This window comes from Petaurus breviceps, unplaced genomic scaffold (genome assembly GCF_028583685.1).
Source record: "Petaurus breviceps papuanus isolate PSGF00001 unplaced genomic scaffold, PetGlider_PUasm1.0 90865, whole genome shotgun sequence".
NCBI classification, from domain to species: Eukaryota; Metazoa; Chordata; class Mammalia; order Diprotodontia; family Petauridae; genus Petaurus; species Petaurus breviceps.
This window is the reverse complement of record NW_027187367.1, coordinates 235,629-254,801: the sequence shown is the minus strand read 5'-3', so window position 1 is coordinate 254,801 and position 19,173 is coordinate 235,629. Positions and strand designations below refer to the sequence as shown.

General features: G+C 38.9%; 1 protein-coding gene across 2 annotated transcripts in view; it reads left to right on the top strand.

Moving 5' to 3' along the window:
* USP43 (ubiquitin specific peptidase 43) overlaps nt 1-19,173 on the top strand; it is a 117,019-nt gene continuing 97,846 nt past the window's right edge. The window contains exon 1 of one of the 2 annotated variants that reach the window (XM_069073084.1): nt 1-921. In XM_069073084.1, the coding sequence (XP_068929185.1) occupies nt 406-921 (516 nt within the window). In that variant the 5' untranslated portion in view covers nt 1-405. The remainder of the gene's footprint in view (nt 922-19,173) is intronic. The other variant, XM_069073082.1, reaches the window with a different exon arrangement.

The window sequence follows — 19,173 nt, the reverse complement described above, 5'->3', positions numbered from 1 at the left end:
TCTTCCTTACCTCAAGCTTCCCTCCTGGGACTACTTTCCTTTTCATGGGCTGCCCGTACTATTTATTTCAGCCTAGTTTTATTTGTGAGAAAAGTGGCGGAGAGGTCAAGGGAAGCTCACAGCATCACTAGACCCTATCAATGCACACCCTAAGGACAATCCTTTTCTCTTCTCCCCACCCCCCAATCTGATTCTTAGGGCTGGGTGGAGGCTACTTGGCTCCTCCCTGCTTGGCCCCGCCCCGAACTCACCTGCCCCACAGGTAGCAGGAGCCCTTCACCCCTTGACCCCGAACGAGGCCAGCTGGTAGGCTCGCAACTCTCTGGCCTGGGGCTGCTCCACCCTGGCACGGGTTTGCTGGGTACACCAGAGGGGAGCTGGGGAAGGCTGGGGGCGACATGCGCAATGACTGAGCCGGGAACTGCCTCGGCGGCCTGTGTTGAGACACGTGAGGGGCCACCAGCTCCCCACCGTCGCCGCCGCTCCTTTCGCCGTCTTTTCGGCCGCTTTCTGCGCGTTCTGGGCGTCCTCTCCAGCTCGGGGGGCTACCCACCGGGGACGCAACCTGGCGCGGAGCAAAACGACCCAGACCCTGGCAGCGGCGGCAGGGACGGCTTAGGAGACTGCGCCTGGCCAGCCAAAGAGGTCTCCTGGGAGCCTGGGGACGAGCGCCTTTCCCAGCCCCCTCCCAGAGACAAGGCACGGCCCCCGGGCACGCAGGGCTTGAAGAACCATGGTAACACCTGCTTCATGAATGCAGTGGTACAGTGCCTCAGCAACACAGACTTGCTGGCTGAGTTCTTGGCGCTGGGACACTATCGAGCCCGGCCTGGCCAAGCGGAGGTCACGGAGCAGCTGGCTGGCCTGGTTCGGGCGCTCTGGACTCGGGACTACACCCCACACCTCTCGGTGGAGTTCAAGGTGGGTAGGACTGGGAAGGCTCTGGCCCGGTGCTCTTCTCCCGGGCAGCGCTCCCTTGGAATGTGGTTACTTAATTGTTCTCCAAGTTCTACTTGGTCTTTTAATGTTACAATGAAAAGGATTTTATGTAGCGTTCTTCAATCTACGCCCTGTTTTAATTCTGCACTGATTTTTCTCTCTTGCAGCATTTTTGTTATAGTTGAGTTTACATTAGTTTTATTTGTCTAGATGAGGGAGATTTGGCAGGCCTGAGTTTAAAATAAGTAGGGATATGTTTCCAAGTCTGAGGACTGTGTAGCTCAGACTTCGTAAAGATAGAGAAGGAAACTTTATCAAGCCTTGGGAAAGAAAAGATGGTATGCAGTGTATTTTCTGAAAATAATTAACATAGAGAGGACTTTAAAGTTTACCGAGTGCTTTACAAAAATTCTTATTTGAGCCTCACAAAAGTCTGGTGTGGTACCTACCACTGATACTTCTGTGAAGTAGCTATTGTCATTCCCATTTTTCAGAGGTGAAAAACTGATGAAGTTGGTTGCCCAAGTCCATACAGATAGGAAGTGTTCCTATCCTCTCTTAAATACAAACCCAGCAGTTCAAATTCAGGCTCTGAACCTTCCTTCTTGTCCTTGATCCAATGGTAATACCCATTAGTACCGACTTCACAGACTTGCGAACAAAGTACTTTGTAAATTTTGAGAGATGTGAATGTGTTCATTTTTATCCTTGTTACCTTGAGTTTAAAGGAAGTGTTAAGGAATTAAGAGCTGGAGATAATGCCAAGATTTGGTCATTGAAATAAGTTTAGTTTAGTTGAAAGTGCCTGAGTCAAGCTGAGTCAGAACACTGAGATTAACTTAGTGTGATTTTACATCTCCTTTGGGCCTCAGTTTCTTCATCTGTAAAATCAGAAAATTTCAACTGGAATTAGAAAGTTATAAAACTACTCCAACTCTAAAGTTCTATGATTTTAACCAAATAAAGGTTCTCACTGGAGAACCTCAGTGAAAAGTTGTGAAGGAGAAAGGACTGAAGTTCTAAATAGCTGCTCTTGCTAAATGGTAAATGAACTTTAGAAAAGCATCTTTCTCCAACTAGAGGAAACAAACCTTTCTGTGCAAGTCTCAAGGATGTCACCCCCTCCCCTAATAGAAATTATATTCTGATGGTACCAGTCTGTGACTAATATTCCTAATGTTTCTTAGTTAAATCAGAAACCACTATACCCTTGGCACCTTTTAACATTTTCTTTAAATTGAATCCTGATTTTTGACCAGTAGAATGAAAGCAAGGGACTGTTCAGAAGTTTTTAAACAACTCTTTAATTATCCAGGGTTTAACAACCTTTCTTCCTCCTTCCCATTTATGTCAAAACTGGAATTTACATGTCAAGCTAAAGTTGGGGTGAAATTAAATGTAATAGTTGTAGATTCCATAATGAACACCGGGAGAATGACCTCTTGTTTACTATCATGGTGGGCTGGTTTTGCTTGGGAGAGGATGGGATTGTGGGGGGAGAGGTGGAAAGGTAGTTTTCAGAGAGCAGTTAGGTAGCACAGTGGATAGAGTGCCACCTGGAGTCAGGAAGACTCATCTTTTTGAGTTCAAACACATGACTCCGGACCAAGTCATTTAACCCTGTTTGCCTCAGTTCCTCATCTGTAAAATGAGCTGGAGGAGGAAATGGCAAACCACTCCATTGTCTTTTCTAAGAAAACTCGAGATAGGGTTACAGAGTCAGGCATGACTGAGACTACTAAATATCAGACTTTAAAAAGAAAAAAAACGTAATAAAGGATTTGGAGAAAGTGCCTAGAGGAAGGAAGACTGTAAAGCTCATTTCCTAATTCTGACTCTTTGTCTTTGTCCTCTATCATCCCAATATGGTGTAAATTGAAACCAATTCTCAATGACCCCTGACAGTCAGAAAGGGTGTGATTAGATATAATGGCAGCAAAGATGTTTTTATACCAAATTCCAAAGTAGATTTTACCTCAGATAATCAAATACATGTATTAAGCACCTACTACATACAGGACACTGAGGATACAAAGACAAAAATGAAACATTTCTTCCACTCCAGGGCTTAATCCTACTAGGAGAATAATATATAAAATAAGTAACAAAGTAATTTCAAGAGGTATGGCAGCTAGGTGGTGTCATAGGCACCAGGGTCTGGAATCAGGAGGAATCATCTCCTGAGTTCAAATGTGACCTCAGAATAGCTATGTAACCGTGGGCAGATCACTTAATTCTGTTTGCCTTAGTTTCCTCATCTGTAGAATGAGCTGGAGAAGGAAAGGGCAGATCACTTCAGTATCTTTGCCAAGACAACCCCAAATGAGGTTATGAAGAATCAGACACTACTAAACAACAGAATTGAGAGAGAGAGAGAGAGAGAGAGAGAGAGAGAGAGAGAGAGAGAGAGGGAGAGAGAGCACGAGCGAGCAGGAAACTAAGGCCACTTAGTTTCCTGGCCTTATTTCATTACACTTTCCTTCATGCATCTGTTCCAGGCAAATTGACCTGTTAAACATTCCTAGTATATAACATTATATCTGTACATGCCTCCATGTATTGTTCAAGCATTTCCCCATGCCTGGAATGTGCCACCACCTTGTCCAATCCCTGACTTCCTTCAAGTGTATCTCAGGTACCATCTCCTATTCTTGTGGGCATTCTCTCCCCCTTGAAATTACTTTTTATTTACTTTATGTGCTATTCTTTCTTTTTAAAATTTAAATTTATTTGTTTACCTTTAGTTTATAACATTCAGTTCCACAATTCCTTGAGTTTCAAATTTTTTCCCTCTTCCTCTCCTCCCCGCCCCCCAGTGGCAGCATGCAATTAAATACAGGTTCTACAAATACCTTCACATTGAACATTAGTCAAGTTGTAAAGAAGAATTATAAGCAATGGAGTGAACAATGATAAAGAAGGAACAAAACAAAACAGAATCAAAAGAGCAAGTAGTTTGCTTCAATCTGCATTCAGACTCTAGTATTTTCTCTGGATGTGGATATATCCCTTTCCATCATGAGTCTTGTATTTTTGTAACCTTGTATTGCTGAGAGGAGCCCAGTCTATCAAAGTTAGTTGTCATGCATATGATGTGTCTGTAATTGTGTACCAAGTTCTCCTGGTTCTGCTCTCCTCATTCAGCATCAGTTTATATGTGTATATGTGTATATATATATATATATGTGTGTATATATATAATCTCCGGGTTATTATACAGTCTGTCTGCTCCTCTTTTCTTATAGCACAATAGTATTCCATTACATTCATATACCACAACTTGTTTAGCCATTCCCCAAGTACTATTCTCTTAGAAGTTTGTAAGCCCCTTGAGAATAGGGAATGTTTCATTTTTGTTTTTGTATCCTTAGTGGGCTTAAAAATGTTTTTGATTAATTGTCTGAATAAAATCTACTTTGAAATTTGGCATAAAAGTTTCTTCTTTGCTAATGTATCTAAACTCATCCTTTCTGACTGTCCCTGGTCATTGAGAATTGGTTTATTTTTACATATATTGGGATCATAGAAGACAACAAAAGGTTAGAGTCATAATTAGGGAATGAGCTCTTACAGTTTTTCTTCCTTTATTTATAATAAAGATTCCATTAAATATATGCATGTTTAAATTACTTAATTTTTAAAAACTTAATGTAACTTGTTAAAGATTTAATCCAAATGGTTGTTTTGCTGAACAGTTCTTTTTCATTTGGATTTGGACCTAAAGGACTTGAGAGGCAACATTCCTTTCATCTTGATTTCAAGAAGTCATAGGCTTGGGGCAGCTAGGTGTCACAGTGAATAGAGCACCTATCCTGAAGTCAGGAGGACCTGAGTTCAAATCCAGCCTCAGACACTTAACACTTACTAGCTGTGTGACCTTGGGCAAGTCACTTAACCCCAGTTGCCCTCCAAAAAGCAAAAACAAAAAACAAACAAAAAAAAAAGGAAGTCATAAGCTCATAGATATTGAATTGGAAAGGAACTTAGAGGCCATCTAGTCCCAACCCTTTAATTCTGCAGATGAGAAAACTGAGGCTTAGGAAATTTAGATGATGTGCTCAAGATCACACACTAAGCAGCCCAGTTATGAGTTAAACTTAGGTTCTGCCCTCAGGGAAATTATAGTCTGATGGGGGAGACAGCAGGCAAATATACATACATACATACATACATACATACATATGTGTATATATATATATATATATATGGGAGAGAGAGAGAGAGAGAAAGACAGAGAGAGAGTGAGTGAGAGTTCTATACAGGATAAATGGGAAGAAATTAATTTACACAGGGAAGGCACTAGGATTAAGAGGCATCTGGGAAAGGCTTATGATAAAAGAAGGGTGCTTAAAAGAAGCTAGGTAGGTCAGCTGTAGGAGTAGAATAGGGAGAGCATTCCAGACATGGGGTAATAGGAAAAGTTTGGAGGGTGGCAGAGTTTGAGGGGAAATATGATGAAGTCAGTTTTGGGCATGTTGAGTTTCACACCCCTTTGGGACACCAGTTCAAAATGTAAAATGGGCAGCAATTGGAGATGTATACCTGGAGCTTGAGAGAGAGACAAAGGCTGGATATATCGATGTGAGATCATTTACCTAAAGTTGGAAGATGGAGTGTCATTTTGGAAAGACATAACAAGTAGGCCAATGGAGGGGAGTAAAGTGTAAGAAGACTGGAAAGGTAAGAAAGGACCAGGTTGTGAGGAGCTTTTATACTAGAGGACTTGATATTTGACCCTAGAGATAATAGGGAGCCATTGAAGTTTATTGAGTATGGTCAACATGGTCAGTCTTATTCTTTAAGAAAATAATTTCACATGAGTGAGTGGAAAATGGATTGAAGTGAGGGGGGGAAGACCAATTAATGTGCTTCCTATTCTATCCCCTATCCTTTTCCAGCATTAGTCTTTTGATCTCATGCTTGCTAGTGTTTTCCTGGCTGCCATTCCCTAAGATCCTGTGGCTGTCAATTCTTCCACTAGGGCACTGTGAGTTTGATAGGAAAAATGTAAGCACTGTCTTTTCCTAAGCAGTCATCCATGCTATATTATACCTATGCTATGTGGCTTGTGCAGGATCAGTGTTTAAAGTGGTTTGTGATACTAGCCACAGCTTTCCCTCTTCCTTTAAAACACCTCAGACTATGTCTCATCCCTGAAGCTAGATGGAATTTCCTTGAGGTTTTTGGAATTCCTAGCTATTTCTCTTTAATCAGTCAACAAACATTTAGTAAGCACCCATTATGTGCTACCATATAAAAGGTATATAAAAAATAAATACAAATTTTGTGTGGAAGGCATTATCTGTTGGGGGATTAGGAAAGGTGGTGCTTGAGCTGAGCTTGGAAGAAAACTAGGAATCTTCAGAGGGTGAACTGAGGAGGTTGTACATTTGGGATGGGGTAGGAGAAATGAGATGGAATGTCCTAGGTGAGGATCATTAAGAAGGCTAGTTTGCTCAGAGTGGGTGAGTGAGTTTGTATGTGAGTGGGTGAGTTGGAACCAGTTTGTTAAGGGCATTAAATGTCAAACATATTAAATGTATTTGATCCTCCAAGTAATAGGAAATCATTGAGGTTTGAATAAGGATATGTTGTAAAAAGACCTATAGTTTAGCTGTGGGGAGAGACATGAAGCAATTAGGAGGCCACTGAAATTGTCTAGGTAAGAGGTGATGAGACCTGAACTAGGGGTGGTGGCTGTGTGAGTAGACAGAAGGGGACATATATAAGAGATGTTTTGAAGGGAGAAACAAGACAACAGAAATTTGAAAACAGAATGGACTTGTGCGATGAGTGTGAGGATTACACTGAGGTTTGGAACCTTCTAATTCCATTTCTGTGAATGACTAAGAGGATGGTAGTTTCTTCAATCAATCAATAAGCATTTATTAAGCACCTACAATATACCAGGCACTAAGTAGCAGGGATACAAAAAGAGGCAAAAGACAGTCCCAGCCCTCAGGGAACTTACAGTCTAATGGGGGAGACAGAAGGCAAATACACACACACACACACACACACACATATATAAAGAGAGAGAGTTCTATACAGGATAAATGGAAAGAAATTAATTAACACAGGGAAGGCACCAGGATTAAGAGGCATCTGGGAAAGGCTTATGATAAAAGAAGGGTGCTTAAAAGAAGCTAGGTAGGTCAGTTGTAGGAGTAGAATAGGGAGAACATTCCAGACATGGGGTAATAGGAAAAGTTTGGAGGGTGGCAGAGTTTTAGGAGAAATATAATGAAGTCAGTTTTGGGCATGTTGAGTTTCACACCCCTTTGGGACACCAGTTCAAAATGTAAAATGGGCAGCAATTGGAGATGTATACCTGGAGCTTGGGAGAGAGACAAAGGCTGGATATATAGATGTGAGATCATTTACCTAAAGATGATAATTATATATAGGAGCTAATGAGTTTGCCAAGTGAGAAAATATATAGAGAGAAGAGGGACCAGCACAGAATCTTAAGATATAGGCACTGCATGTGATATGGATAATGAACCAGCAAAGGAAACTGAGAAGAAGAGGTCAGACAAGTAGGAGAACCAAGGGTGGTCTGTGCTTAGGTGAAGGGGAAGATTGGAATAGCCACATGTGATTGGCTGGAACTCACATACCAGTCTCTGATTAGCTAGAACTCAATACCCATATCTAATTGGCTAAAACTCAGTGCACATACAAGTCTCTGATAGGCTAGAATTCAATCCAGCAAAAAATACCACTTCACTTGCTGTTACGCTTGCCTCCTTAGGTGGAACACACAATGAAATCTATCTTCCTCTGTCATGGGATAGAAGATTACTTACATTGTCCAATACAGTCACTATCTATTTTTGTTTGCTTATTTTTCTTTAACAGATTAGTTTGGGGAGGTGACATATATAGGCCAAGTTGAGCTGCAGCCTGCTTAAATGACTAATTGTTAAATTTTCAGTATTTTCAGAGCATTTCAGGGCTTGATATATTGTTCTGTTTCTTGTCTATATTTAAGAAAGTGATGGAAAAATGTTAATAATCAGATAAAATTTTGATAAATTTATCTTATAACTTAATTCACCCTGTAACTGAACCCAGGTTACTTGCGTTCTATCAGCCTTTAGACATTGTTCCTATCTATTTTAAGGGTAGAAAGAGCTAGCCAATTTTGTGCCCCTGTGACATACCCTTTCACTAGCTTGCATGTTTAAATGATTATGTCTTACTTATTCAGATGAGTTCATAGTTTCATATACTTGACGATTTATGAAGAACACGTGGCACTGAGGATTCAGGTTACTACTCTGTTGAAAGCTTTTTTCCTTAAGTCCACTATTTACAAAATCAATTTTGAGGCTTGACGATCTTGTAGAACCCTAATTTTGATACAGTAGTGTGTTTTGAGCCTAAAAGAGGTGGAGCATTTTGGAGGTACAGTGGATAGAGCACTGAGCTTGGAATCATAAAGATTTTGAATCCTGCCTCAGACATTTTCCTTAAGTCCACTACTTACAAAATCATTTTTGAGGCTTAACAATCTTGTAGAACACTAACTTTTTTTTTTTGCTTTTTGGAGGGGGAAGGCTAGGCAATTGAGGTTAAGTGACTTGCCCAAGGTCACACGGCTAGTAAGTGTTAAGTGTCTGAGGCTGGATTTGAACTCAGGTCCTCCTGACTCCAGGGTTGGTGTTCTATTCACTGTGCCACCTAGCTGCCCCCAGAACTCTTGCCTCTTGATACAGTAGTGTGTTTACAGCCTAAAAGAGGTGGAGGATTTTGGAGGTACAGTGAATAGAGCACTGGGCTTGGAATCATAAAGCTCTGATTTTGAATCCTGCCTCAGACATTTAGTGGCTGTGTGATCATAGCGTAGTTAGAACTTCTCTCAGTCTCAGTTTTCTCCCTCTGTAAAATGAGGTTTGGACTTGATGACCTTTGAGGTTCCTTCCAGCTCCAAAGCTATGCTCGTATGAAGTACATGTTATAGCCATATGTTCAAAGGACTGGCTTTTCCTCCCTTACCCTTTTCCCTACCCATTGAGAAAGCAAGAAATAAATAGAATTCAGGGGTGGGGAACCTGTGGCCTTGAAGCCCCACCCCTGGGATACTCTTTGTGCATATAAAGTCATACAAAATACATTTCTGTTTTAATCATGTTCTAAAAATGAAAAAGCTGGAAAAATAAAGGAAAGATTATTCTCCAATCTGGACTCTTAGTCCATCAGTTTTCTTTTTCTTTTTTTTTAAAGCAATTGAGGTTAAGTAATTTGCTCAAGGTTACATGGCCAGTTATTTCTGGGTGTCGTGCTAAGTATCAGAGCCCGGATTCGATCCCCAGGTCATCCCGACACTGGGGCCAGTGCTCTTACTCGCTGTGCTACCTGGCCTCCCCAAGTCCATCAGTTTTCTATTTGGAAGTGGATAACAATTTATATTATGAATTCTTCAGAGTTGTGGTGGCTCATTTTATTGATCAGAGTTACTAAATCTTTCACAGTTGATTATCCTTACAATATTGCTTTTACTGTGAAGATTGTTCTCCTGGTTCTATTCACTTCACTTTGCATCAGTTCATATAGGTCTTAACAGTTTTTTTTAAAACCATCCTAATCATCATTACTTATAGCACATGACATCACATTCATATCCCATAGCTTGTTCAGCCATTCTACAACTGATAGGTTTCCAGTCTTTGTCACCAAAAAATTGCTGCTATAAATATTTTTGTGAGTCCTTTTCATTTTTCTTTAATCTCCTTTGTATTTTCTTTGATCTCCCACTGGTATTGCTAGTATGCACTGTTTTTAGCCCTTTAGGCATAGTTCTAAATTGTTATCCAGAATGGTTGGACTATTCTATTCACAACTCTGCCAAAAGTACATTAGTGAACCTATTTTCTCACATCCTCTCCAATGTTCATCATTTTCTTTTTCTTTCATTTTAGCCAGTCTGATGGGTGGCAGAGGTGGTACCTCAGAGTTATTTTATTTTTTATTTCTCTAATTATGAGTGATTTAGAGCATTTTAAAAATATGATTATTGACAGCTTTGATTTCTTCTTCTGAAAACAGCCTATTCATATCCTTTAATGATTTATCAATTGGAGAATGGCTTCTATTTTTATAAATCTGCCTTAGTTCTCTATATATTTGAGAAGTGAGACCTTTATCAGAGAAGTTTGCTACAAAATTTCCCTTCCTGTTTTTTCTTCTAATTTTGGCTGCATTGGTTTTGTTTCTACAAAACCTTTTTAATTTTATGTAGTCAAGAGGATCCATTTACCCCTGGAGAATCTCTCTCTCTCTTGCTTGGTCATGAATTCTTCCCCTACCCATAGTTCTGACAAGTAATTTCTTCCATGTTTCCCTAATTTGCTTAACATATTATCCTTTATGTCTAAATCACATACCCATTTTGAGCTTATCTTGTAATACAATATAAGATATTGGTCTCTGCCTCATTTCTGCCAGACTACTTTCTAGTTTTCTCGGCAGTTTTTGCCCAATAGTAAGTTCTTGCCATAATAACTGAGATCTTTGAGTTTATAAAATACTGAGCTACTATGCTTGTTTGCTTCTTTGTGTTTATTACATGCCTAATCCATTCCACTGATGAATCTCATTAATTCAGGTCAGTTGTTTTTAATAGCAGATACCTTATGTTTTCTTTTCTTTTCTCAGGCTTTTGATTTTATTCTATTTCATGACTCATAAAATCATTGCTTTCTGTCTGGTCTGTTCTAATTTTCAGAGTCTATTACTTGGGTAAGATTTAATACTTCTCTTCTTAGCTGTTTATTTTCTTTACAATTCCTTCCTTTAGAACTTTTTTTCTTTTGCTTAATTTCTTCCAGGTATTTGTATAGCTTTTGTGGTTAATCCTTTTTTTTTCTTTTTTACTTTGAGTCTGCTTCTATCTATTGTGAAGTTACTGTCTTTTAGGTTTTTTTTTTGTTTTTGTTTTTGTTTTTTTGCTTTTTGGAGGGCAATTGGGGTTAATGACTTGCCCAAAGTCACATAACTAGTAAGTGTGTCGAGTGTCTGAGGCTGGATTTGAACTCAGGTCCTCCTGACTCCAGGGCTGGTGCTCTATTCTCTGTGCCACCTAGGTGTCCCTAGTTATATTTTTAAATGTTTTATATCCATAATGCTTTCTTATAGTGGTTGGTATCTCTGTTTAATCACATTTCTAGCCTTATTTCCTGAAATGAAATTTTATGCCAGGGCCAGACTCTCACCCCTGTGCTTTTGGGTGGGTTGGTGGGCCTTTCTTCATCTCCTGAGTTCCTGCACTAATCTGTCTAACAGGTGGGGAACCTGTGACCTTGAGGTCACATGTGCTAGGGATCTGATTCAGTCAAAGGGCTGCACTTGAATACCTAGAGAGCTACATGTGGCGCCAAGGCCACACATTCCCCATTCCTGGCTAGTATTTCCAAATGCCCATTTCTTTAGTATGAACTAATTCACATAATTGGTAATTGCTTTAACAAGTTACTTCTCCTAGGTATATTTGAACTTTAAGAGATTAATAACTTAGTTTAATAATTCAGAAAAGTGAATCTCAATCATAGTCTTATGACCAAAAAGATATTTTGGGGTGCTAAATCTTACTTGATTGGTATCCTTATTCTCATTCTGGGGCTCAGTCAGCATGTCAGAGATCCCAAACCTACTATGCAATTACAATCATAAAAAGTCAAACCTATAGGACCCTCTTCTCTGATTTTGAGGATAAGGGAACTGAGACCTAGAGAGGTTGACTTTCACCTTTTCCAAAGAGTGGATCAAAAGATCAATACCTCTTACCTAGGAAATGTGGCATTGGTCCTTGTGACAGGTTTCCTAGCTGCCTTTAAATGGTTACTGTGGCCTTTTTTCCTTCCTGGAACTTCACAGTGCTTATTAGAAAGCCTGAATGTTTGTTTTTGAGATACCAAATGAGTCTCTGACAAGAACTGGTTTGTACAGTTGCAAATGTTATGTAGTGCCTGCACACCTCCCAGGGGAGTGGTTGAGTCTGTTCATTTGGACCTTGGCACTAGAAGGCGAGAGTAACCATATCTCTCCTAGAGGCTTCCTGCTTATGGTGAGCCATTAGGTATTCATTTGGCACGTGTAATACTCAGGACACTGTACAGACACTAATTGTTTTGATGAGTTAGGGAAAGTTGAAGACTAAATTCCTTGCTCTCAGGGTAGCTGTAATGATAGAACCAATACAAACTACTGAGCATTTATTTAACACCTTTTATGTGTAAAGCATTGTGCTAGGCACTAATACAAAGACAAAAACTAAACAGCTCTTGTTCTTAAGGAGTTTATATTGCAGAGAACTAATATGTAAAAGGTCAGCTAGGTGGTACCATGGATAGAGTGCTGGGCCTCGGGTCAAGAAGATCTGGGTTCAGATAAGACTTTAAAGATGTATTAACGGTGTGACCTTGGGCAAGTCACTTAACCATCTTTTAAAAAATTTCTTCATTGATAAAATGAGCTGAAGAAGGAAATGGTAAACAACTTTAGTATCTTTACAAAGAAAACCCCAAATGGGATTATGAAGTCTGACACAACTGAAAATGCCTGAACAATAACAAACAATAAAAATATGTAAAAGAGAAATAATAAATAACGGACATGGAAGTAACAAATATTATATTCATACTGGAAACATGGTGTGGTGATATCCCTTTCTGTGAAATCAAATGAGATAACCTATGTCTAATACTTTTAAAATTTTAAAGCAGTATACATGAGAACCATTAATATTATCACCTTAAAATGTTGATCATAATACTTTGTATCTCCAGGATACTAAACTTAAGAGAAATACAGTTTATGAAAATACACAGAAGTATTTTTGTTTTGAAAATGTTTTGTTTCTATCATTTTCTTGTATATCAATTATTTCTAGAGTATCCCTGAACCTGATATCTCGAGAAAAAGAAAAAAATTTTAAGTTAAAAACATCCAATACTATTATCAATCTAGCAAAATTATTTTGTTTGGAGGATGGATGAAAGGAAACAAAGGTGATACTGTAACTGTGTAATGCTCTTTTCAGTCTCTGGGCCTTTGTTCATGCTCTCCCTACAGAATGTTCCCTTCTCTCTTCTGCCTGAGTCCTCCATGTGTGTCCTTCAGAGTTCAATGGAAAGCCCATCTACCCTGTGAAGTCTTCTTTGACTACTTTACATTGTCTCTGCCTTGTCTGTATGTTGTACTTAATGTTTGTACCACACAGCTTGGTATTTGTTTCATATGTGTTCTATAAAAAAAAATTCTTGCCTGGGGAATGTTGAATATATAAAAATAAAGATTTTTTATAACACTTGATCTCTGTTGGTTATCTTAGTATGGAAAAACTACAGCCTGATACTTAGCTTTACACTTGAACTCGTGTTCTGGTGTGGCTTCCCCTATTCCCATAGAGGGTAAAATAACAAAGGAATAGTTGAACATTTCTAAAACTCTAGATTACATTGTGACTTGGCTTAGTCATGGAAGTATGAAGTGCTTATGAGCACCCTCCAACTCAGCTTTCCAGAAGCCACAAGTGATTTCTTAAACACCACTACCTAAAGATACATATAAAAATCTTTTATTTTTTACCTTAAAAAACACTGAATAAGGGGCAGCTAAGTGCTGCAGTGAATAGAGCACTGGCCCTGGCATCAGGAGTACCTGAGTTCAAATCTGGCCTCAGATACTTAACACTTACTAGCCATGTGACCTTGGGAGTCACTTAACCCCAATTGCCCTGCCTTCTCCCTCCAAAAAGAAAAAAAAAACACTGAATAAAATGAGCGTTTACATATACATTGTAGAGTAGGATAGAATTGTACATAAAATTGTGAATCTGTGTGAAATTGTATAATTAAAATTGTAAAATTATATACAACTTGCTTTCTGCTTTAATTATATAACATTTAGCATGTAATGGTAATGTAATGTAATACATGCCCTGCTGGTCTTTGGTTCCTTCTAGCCTTCTTTAAGTTTGTGCTCTTTCTCTTTCTTCCCTTTTTTTTTAAAGGCAAAGGAAAGCTCTAGTCTTGCTCTTCATCTCTCTGCAGTGGGAAAAAACAAAACACTTGTAACAAATATGAATAGTCAAATATGCAAGCAAAACAAATCCACACATTGGCCATATTTAAAAACATATGTCTCATTGTGTATCTTGAGTTTATTACTTCTCCATCAGGAGACGGGTAGCATACTTCACCATTGCTCTATCAGAATCATTATTGGTCATTTTATTGATCAAAGTTCTTAAGTCTTTAAAAGTTACTTTTCTTTACATTTTTGTTGTTATTTTATAAATTGTTCTCACTTCGTTATGCATCAATTCATACATGTTTTCCCAAATTTCCCTGAACCTGTATCTTTCATTATATTGTTTCTTAAATCACAATAATAGTCCATTGCACTTACATATCATAATTTGTTCATCCATTCCCTTATTGATTGGTATCTCTTAGTTTCCTTTTGCCATTACAAAAAAAGGAAGTTCTACAAATATTTTTGTCCATATGGATCCTTTTCTTCTTTCCTTGATCTCTTTGGGGGCAGGCCTAGTAGTGATATTGCTGGGTTTAAAAATTAGTTACAATGTAGTGACTTTTTTGGTCATAGTTCCAAATTACTTTCCAGAATAGATGTACCAATTCACAGTTCTAAAAACAGTGCATTGATGTGCTTGTTTTTCTGTAAACCCTCCAGGACTTCTTGTATTCCTTTTTGTCCACTTTGCTAATCAGATGGGTGTGAAGTAGATTTTGAGAGTTACTTTAATTTGCATTACTCTCATTATTATTGATTTACTACATTTTTTTGTATAATTGTTGAGTGCTTGGATTTTTTCAACCTGAGATATTTCTATTCTTATTCTTTGACCATTTATCTATTGGGGAATAGCTTTTTAAAAAAAATCTATTTGAGGCAGTTCCTGATATTTTGCATATTAGATTTTTATCAGATCTTTGCTTCAAAGATTCCCTCCTCCCAGGTGACACTTTCTCTTTAATTTTAACTCCTTTCTTTTTGCTTGTGCAAAATCTCCTATTTTTTTTTTTAAGCAATTGGGGTTAAGTAACTTGCTCACGGTTACACGGCCAGTTATTTCTGGGTGTGGTGCTAAGTATCTGAGCCTGGATTTGATCCCCAGGTCATCCCAACACTGGAGCCAGTGCTCTTACTCGCTGAGCCACCTGGCCGCCCCTAAAATCTCCTAATTTTTGTCATCAAAACTTTCCATTTTATCTTTTCTTATCCATTCTATCCCTTGTTTTGTCATGAATTCTGCTATTCTAGACCTTGCAAGTATTTTCTGTCTTGTTCCTTTAATTTATTTCTTATTTGTGTGACTTTTTGTAAATTAAATCATGTATATATTTTAGGTTGTCTTTGTATAGCATGTGAGAGGTGATTTTCAATCTGATTTCTGCCAGGCTACTTTCCAGTTTCCCCAGCAGTTTTTGTCAAATAGTTATCCCTTACTCTAGAAGTTGGGAGTCTACTCTAGAAACCAATAATGTTTCAAATCTGTTTCACTGATCCTATTTTTGATTTCACTGATTCCTATTTTTGAACAGTACCAGATTGTTTTGATGATTACTGCTTTACATAGTATGAGACCTGGTACTACTAATCCATTCTGCAATCATTTTTTATTTTATAGGCGAATTCATCCCATTCACCTTCATGATATTTATTGGTTGTTTTTTTTTTAATGGTTTTTTTCATGGTATTTATTGATAATTGTGTATATCCTTCTATCCTCTTACATTTCTTCATCTTCTTATTCTTCCTTTCTTTACAAAGAAGAATAATACAAAGAGGGAAGGAGGGAGGGAGAGAAAAAGGGAAAGAGAAAATATGAATGAATAAATATGTGTGTGTGTTCAGCACATGTAGGCACTCTGCTTCTGCTCTCCTGACCCCTTTCTCTTCATACCTAGATCTCAATTACAGATTTTTACCCATTCTTTCTTTATTTTTTTTATTTTTTTATTTTTGAGCAATCCGGGTTAAGTAACTTGCTCAAGGTTACATGGCCAGTTATTTCTGGGTGTGGTGCTGAGTGTCTGAGCCCGGGATTCGATCTCCAGGTCGTACCAACACTGGAGCCGGTACTCTTACTCGCTGAGCCACTTGGCCGCCCCTAAGCAATTGGGGTTAAGTAACTTGCTCAAGGTTACACGGCCAGGTGTTTCTGGGTGGGTGCTAAGTGTCTGAGCCCGGGATTCGATCTCCAGGTCTTCTCAACACTGGAGCCGGTGCTCTTACTTGCTGTGCTACCTGGCCGCCCCTACCCATTCTTTCTTATCTTTTAATCTCTCCTTTCACTATCCACCTTTCAGAATTGGTTCTTGTTTAGCACATGACTAGTCTCTCATCTTACCAACCCTCTTACCTCTTTTTTCCAGGTTTTCATCCATTTCCTTGTTGACTTTGATGTTTCCTTCTGCAAAAAAACTCTTATGTATGTGTTTGTGTTCAACTGTCTTTTGTCCAGTTCAGGGGAAAGTGGACGTTCATGTGATGCCTGCTCCCTTTATGTTTGTCTAGTCTTTTACTTATGTACCTTGATTATGTGAAATATTAGATTTGTCAAGTAGACTGAACCACTTGGCCTGGGAGGCTGGAGTCAAACAGACAGAGCAGGCAAGAACAACTGTGCAGAGACAAAGACAATTTTATTTTCTGTAATGAGGGAAATGGCTTGCAAGCAAGGAGGAAAGCTAGACACACATGCTGGCTCCTCTCTTCCCCCTCCCCCCTTAGTAGGCGACCTGCAATCGTGTGGGCAAATCTCAGTACATAAACCATAGTGAGTTGTAGTCCTGACAGCGAAGGGTAACAGCAACAAAGAGATAAGTTTGCTTAATAGCAGAGCTTCATAACCAGAACATGGGCACTGCAGGTGTTTTGTCTGAGCTCAAAGAACACGTGTTGCTGGTTTGAAACAGTCCTGGGATTTTGCTGTGTCTGAGTTCATCCAAAGGGTGAGCACAAGGGATTGTTGTTATGTCAGGCTCAAGGCACAGCTTGCTTGCTGGGTCATAGCTCTGGAAAACAAGATGTCTCCTAATAGTATCCTGACAGGTTCTACTTCCTTCCCCTTCCTCTTCCTCTTTTCCTTTTTGTTCTTCATTTAAGATCATTAAAGCAAAACCAGACCACCATCCCTTGCTCTTTTTGTTGTACATAACTCCCTCTGTGACTCCTGAGGGCACCTAGGTGGTACAGTGGAGAGAGTGCCAGGCTGAAAGTCAGGAAGATTCATCTTCCTGAGTGCGAATCTCTTCTCAGACATTTACTAGCCTAGTGACCCTAGGCAAATCACTTAACCCCATTTGCCTCAGTTCCTTATCTGTAAAATAAACTGGAGAAGGAAATGGAATACCACTTCAGTATCTTTGCCAAGAATACTCCAAGTAGGGTTATGAAGAGTCAGAGATGACTGAAAAATGACTGAACAACAACAATACAGTGGAGTTCTGAGGTTATTCTTGTTTCTTTTCCCCCATTAGAAGGTAAATACATTCTCACTGACTAACTTCTTCCAATTTACCTTTTTAGTTTCTCTCGACTCTTCTGTTTACTTTTCAGAATCCCTGCTCAGCTCTGGTATTTCCATCAGGAATGCTTGGAAAACCTCTATTTCATTGAAAATCTATTTCCCCCTTTTAGGATTATATTTGATTTGCCAGGATAGTTATAAAAATATCTTTTGCCTTTTGGAAAATCATATTCTAAGTTCTCTTCTCTTTTATAGTAGTAACTGTCAAGTTTTACATGATCCTGACTCTGATTCCTTGGTACTTGATTTTTTTTTTAATGCTGCTCACAGTATTTTTACTTTAGCCTGGAAACTCTGAATATTGGCTATAACATTTATAGGAGTTTTCATTTTAAGTTTTCTTCCACCAGATGTCCAGTGGCTTCTTTTTATTTTTACTTTGTCCTGTGTTTTGAGTTGGTCTGGGACAGTTTTTATTTATGATTTTCTGAAATATGGTATCCAGGTGATTTTTCACTCTGATAGTCTGATATTTTTAGATGGTCTCTTCTTGACCTATTTTATAATCAACTGATTCTAATAAGAAATGCCTCACATTTTATTCTATTTAATTCTCTAGATTTTCTTATAATGTTCTGGTCACATGACATCATTTATTTCTCTTTGGTCCATTCTAATTTCATACAGTCTGTTACTGGGTAAGATTTTATAACTTTTGTATTTATTTTCCTCCCATTTCCTTTCTCTATGTCTTTCATTTAATTTATAATATCCTTTATATATCCCTGCTTTCATTTCTCATGAATTTTAATAGAACTCTATCTGAAGCTATGTCCATAACTGCTGTGGTGTTACTCTCTTCCTCTAGGATTATATCCTGGACATCTTTGGAAACATGAAATTTCTTTATTGTCAGTGTATTCTTCTATTTATTCATATTTCCAGCTGAACTTCCTGAATTGTGACTTCTTTTTCCCTGGGTCAGGCTCTTAACTGCTTCTGTGCACGTGGATAGGATGGTGGACTGGTCTTTCTATATTATGTAACGTTCCTTTCTACTGTTGAATGCTGTGCAAAAATGGGTTTAAGGTTTTGTCTTTGAGAGAGAGAAAGATAGACAGACAGACAGACAAAACAGACAGACAGACAGACAGACAGACAGACAGACAGACAGACAGACAGACAGACAGACAGACAGATAGATAGATAGATAGATAGATAGATAGATAGATAGATAGATAGATAGATAGATCCATCTACCCAGTAAACCCCAAATTAACCAGGTAGCTTCCGGCCATCAACATTTACTTTCCTTTGGAGAGGAGGAAAGAGGGAGAGGCAGAGGATGAGCTGAGTTACCCAACTGGCTGGGTCCCTTTCAGGCAGCTCAGACTACTGACAGGTTGTGTTTGTCCTTCATTTTTGAAGACCATAACATCTTCCATTAGCTTGGAAGCCATCTCCAGTTATTCTGCTGAATATCAGGCCACTGGACCCAGATGACTGGAGGACATAGTGAGACTGGTGACCTTGCACAGCTGTTCCTCACTCAAATCAAAGTCAACTGCAAGTCATGTCATCATTTCCCTGATGTCATGGTTCTCTTTGAAAACAAGGGACAAACTCAACAACAAATTTTTATGTCTAGAAGCTGCCCAGGTAACTTGGGGTTTACTGCCTGGACCTTCCTTCCTTCCTTCCTTCCTTCCTTCCTTCCTTCCTTCCTTCCT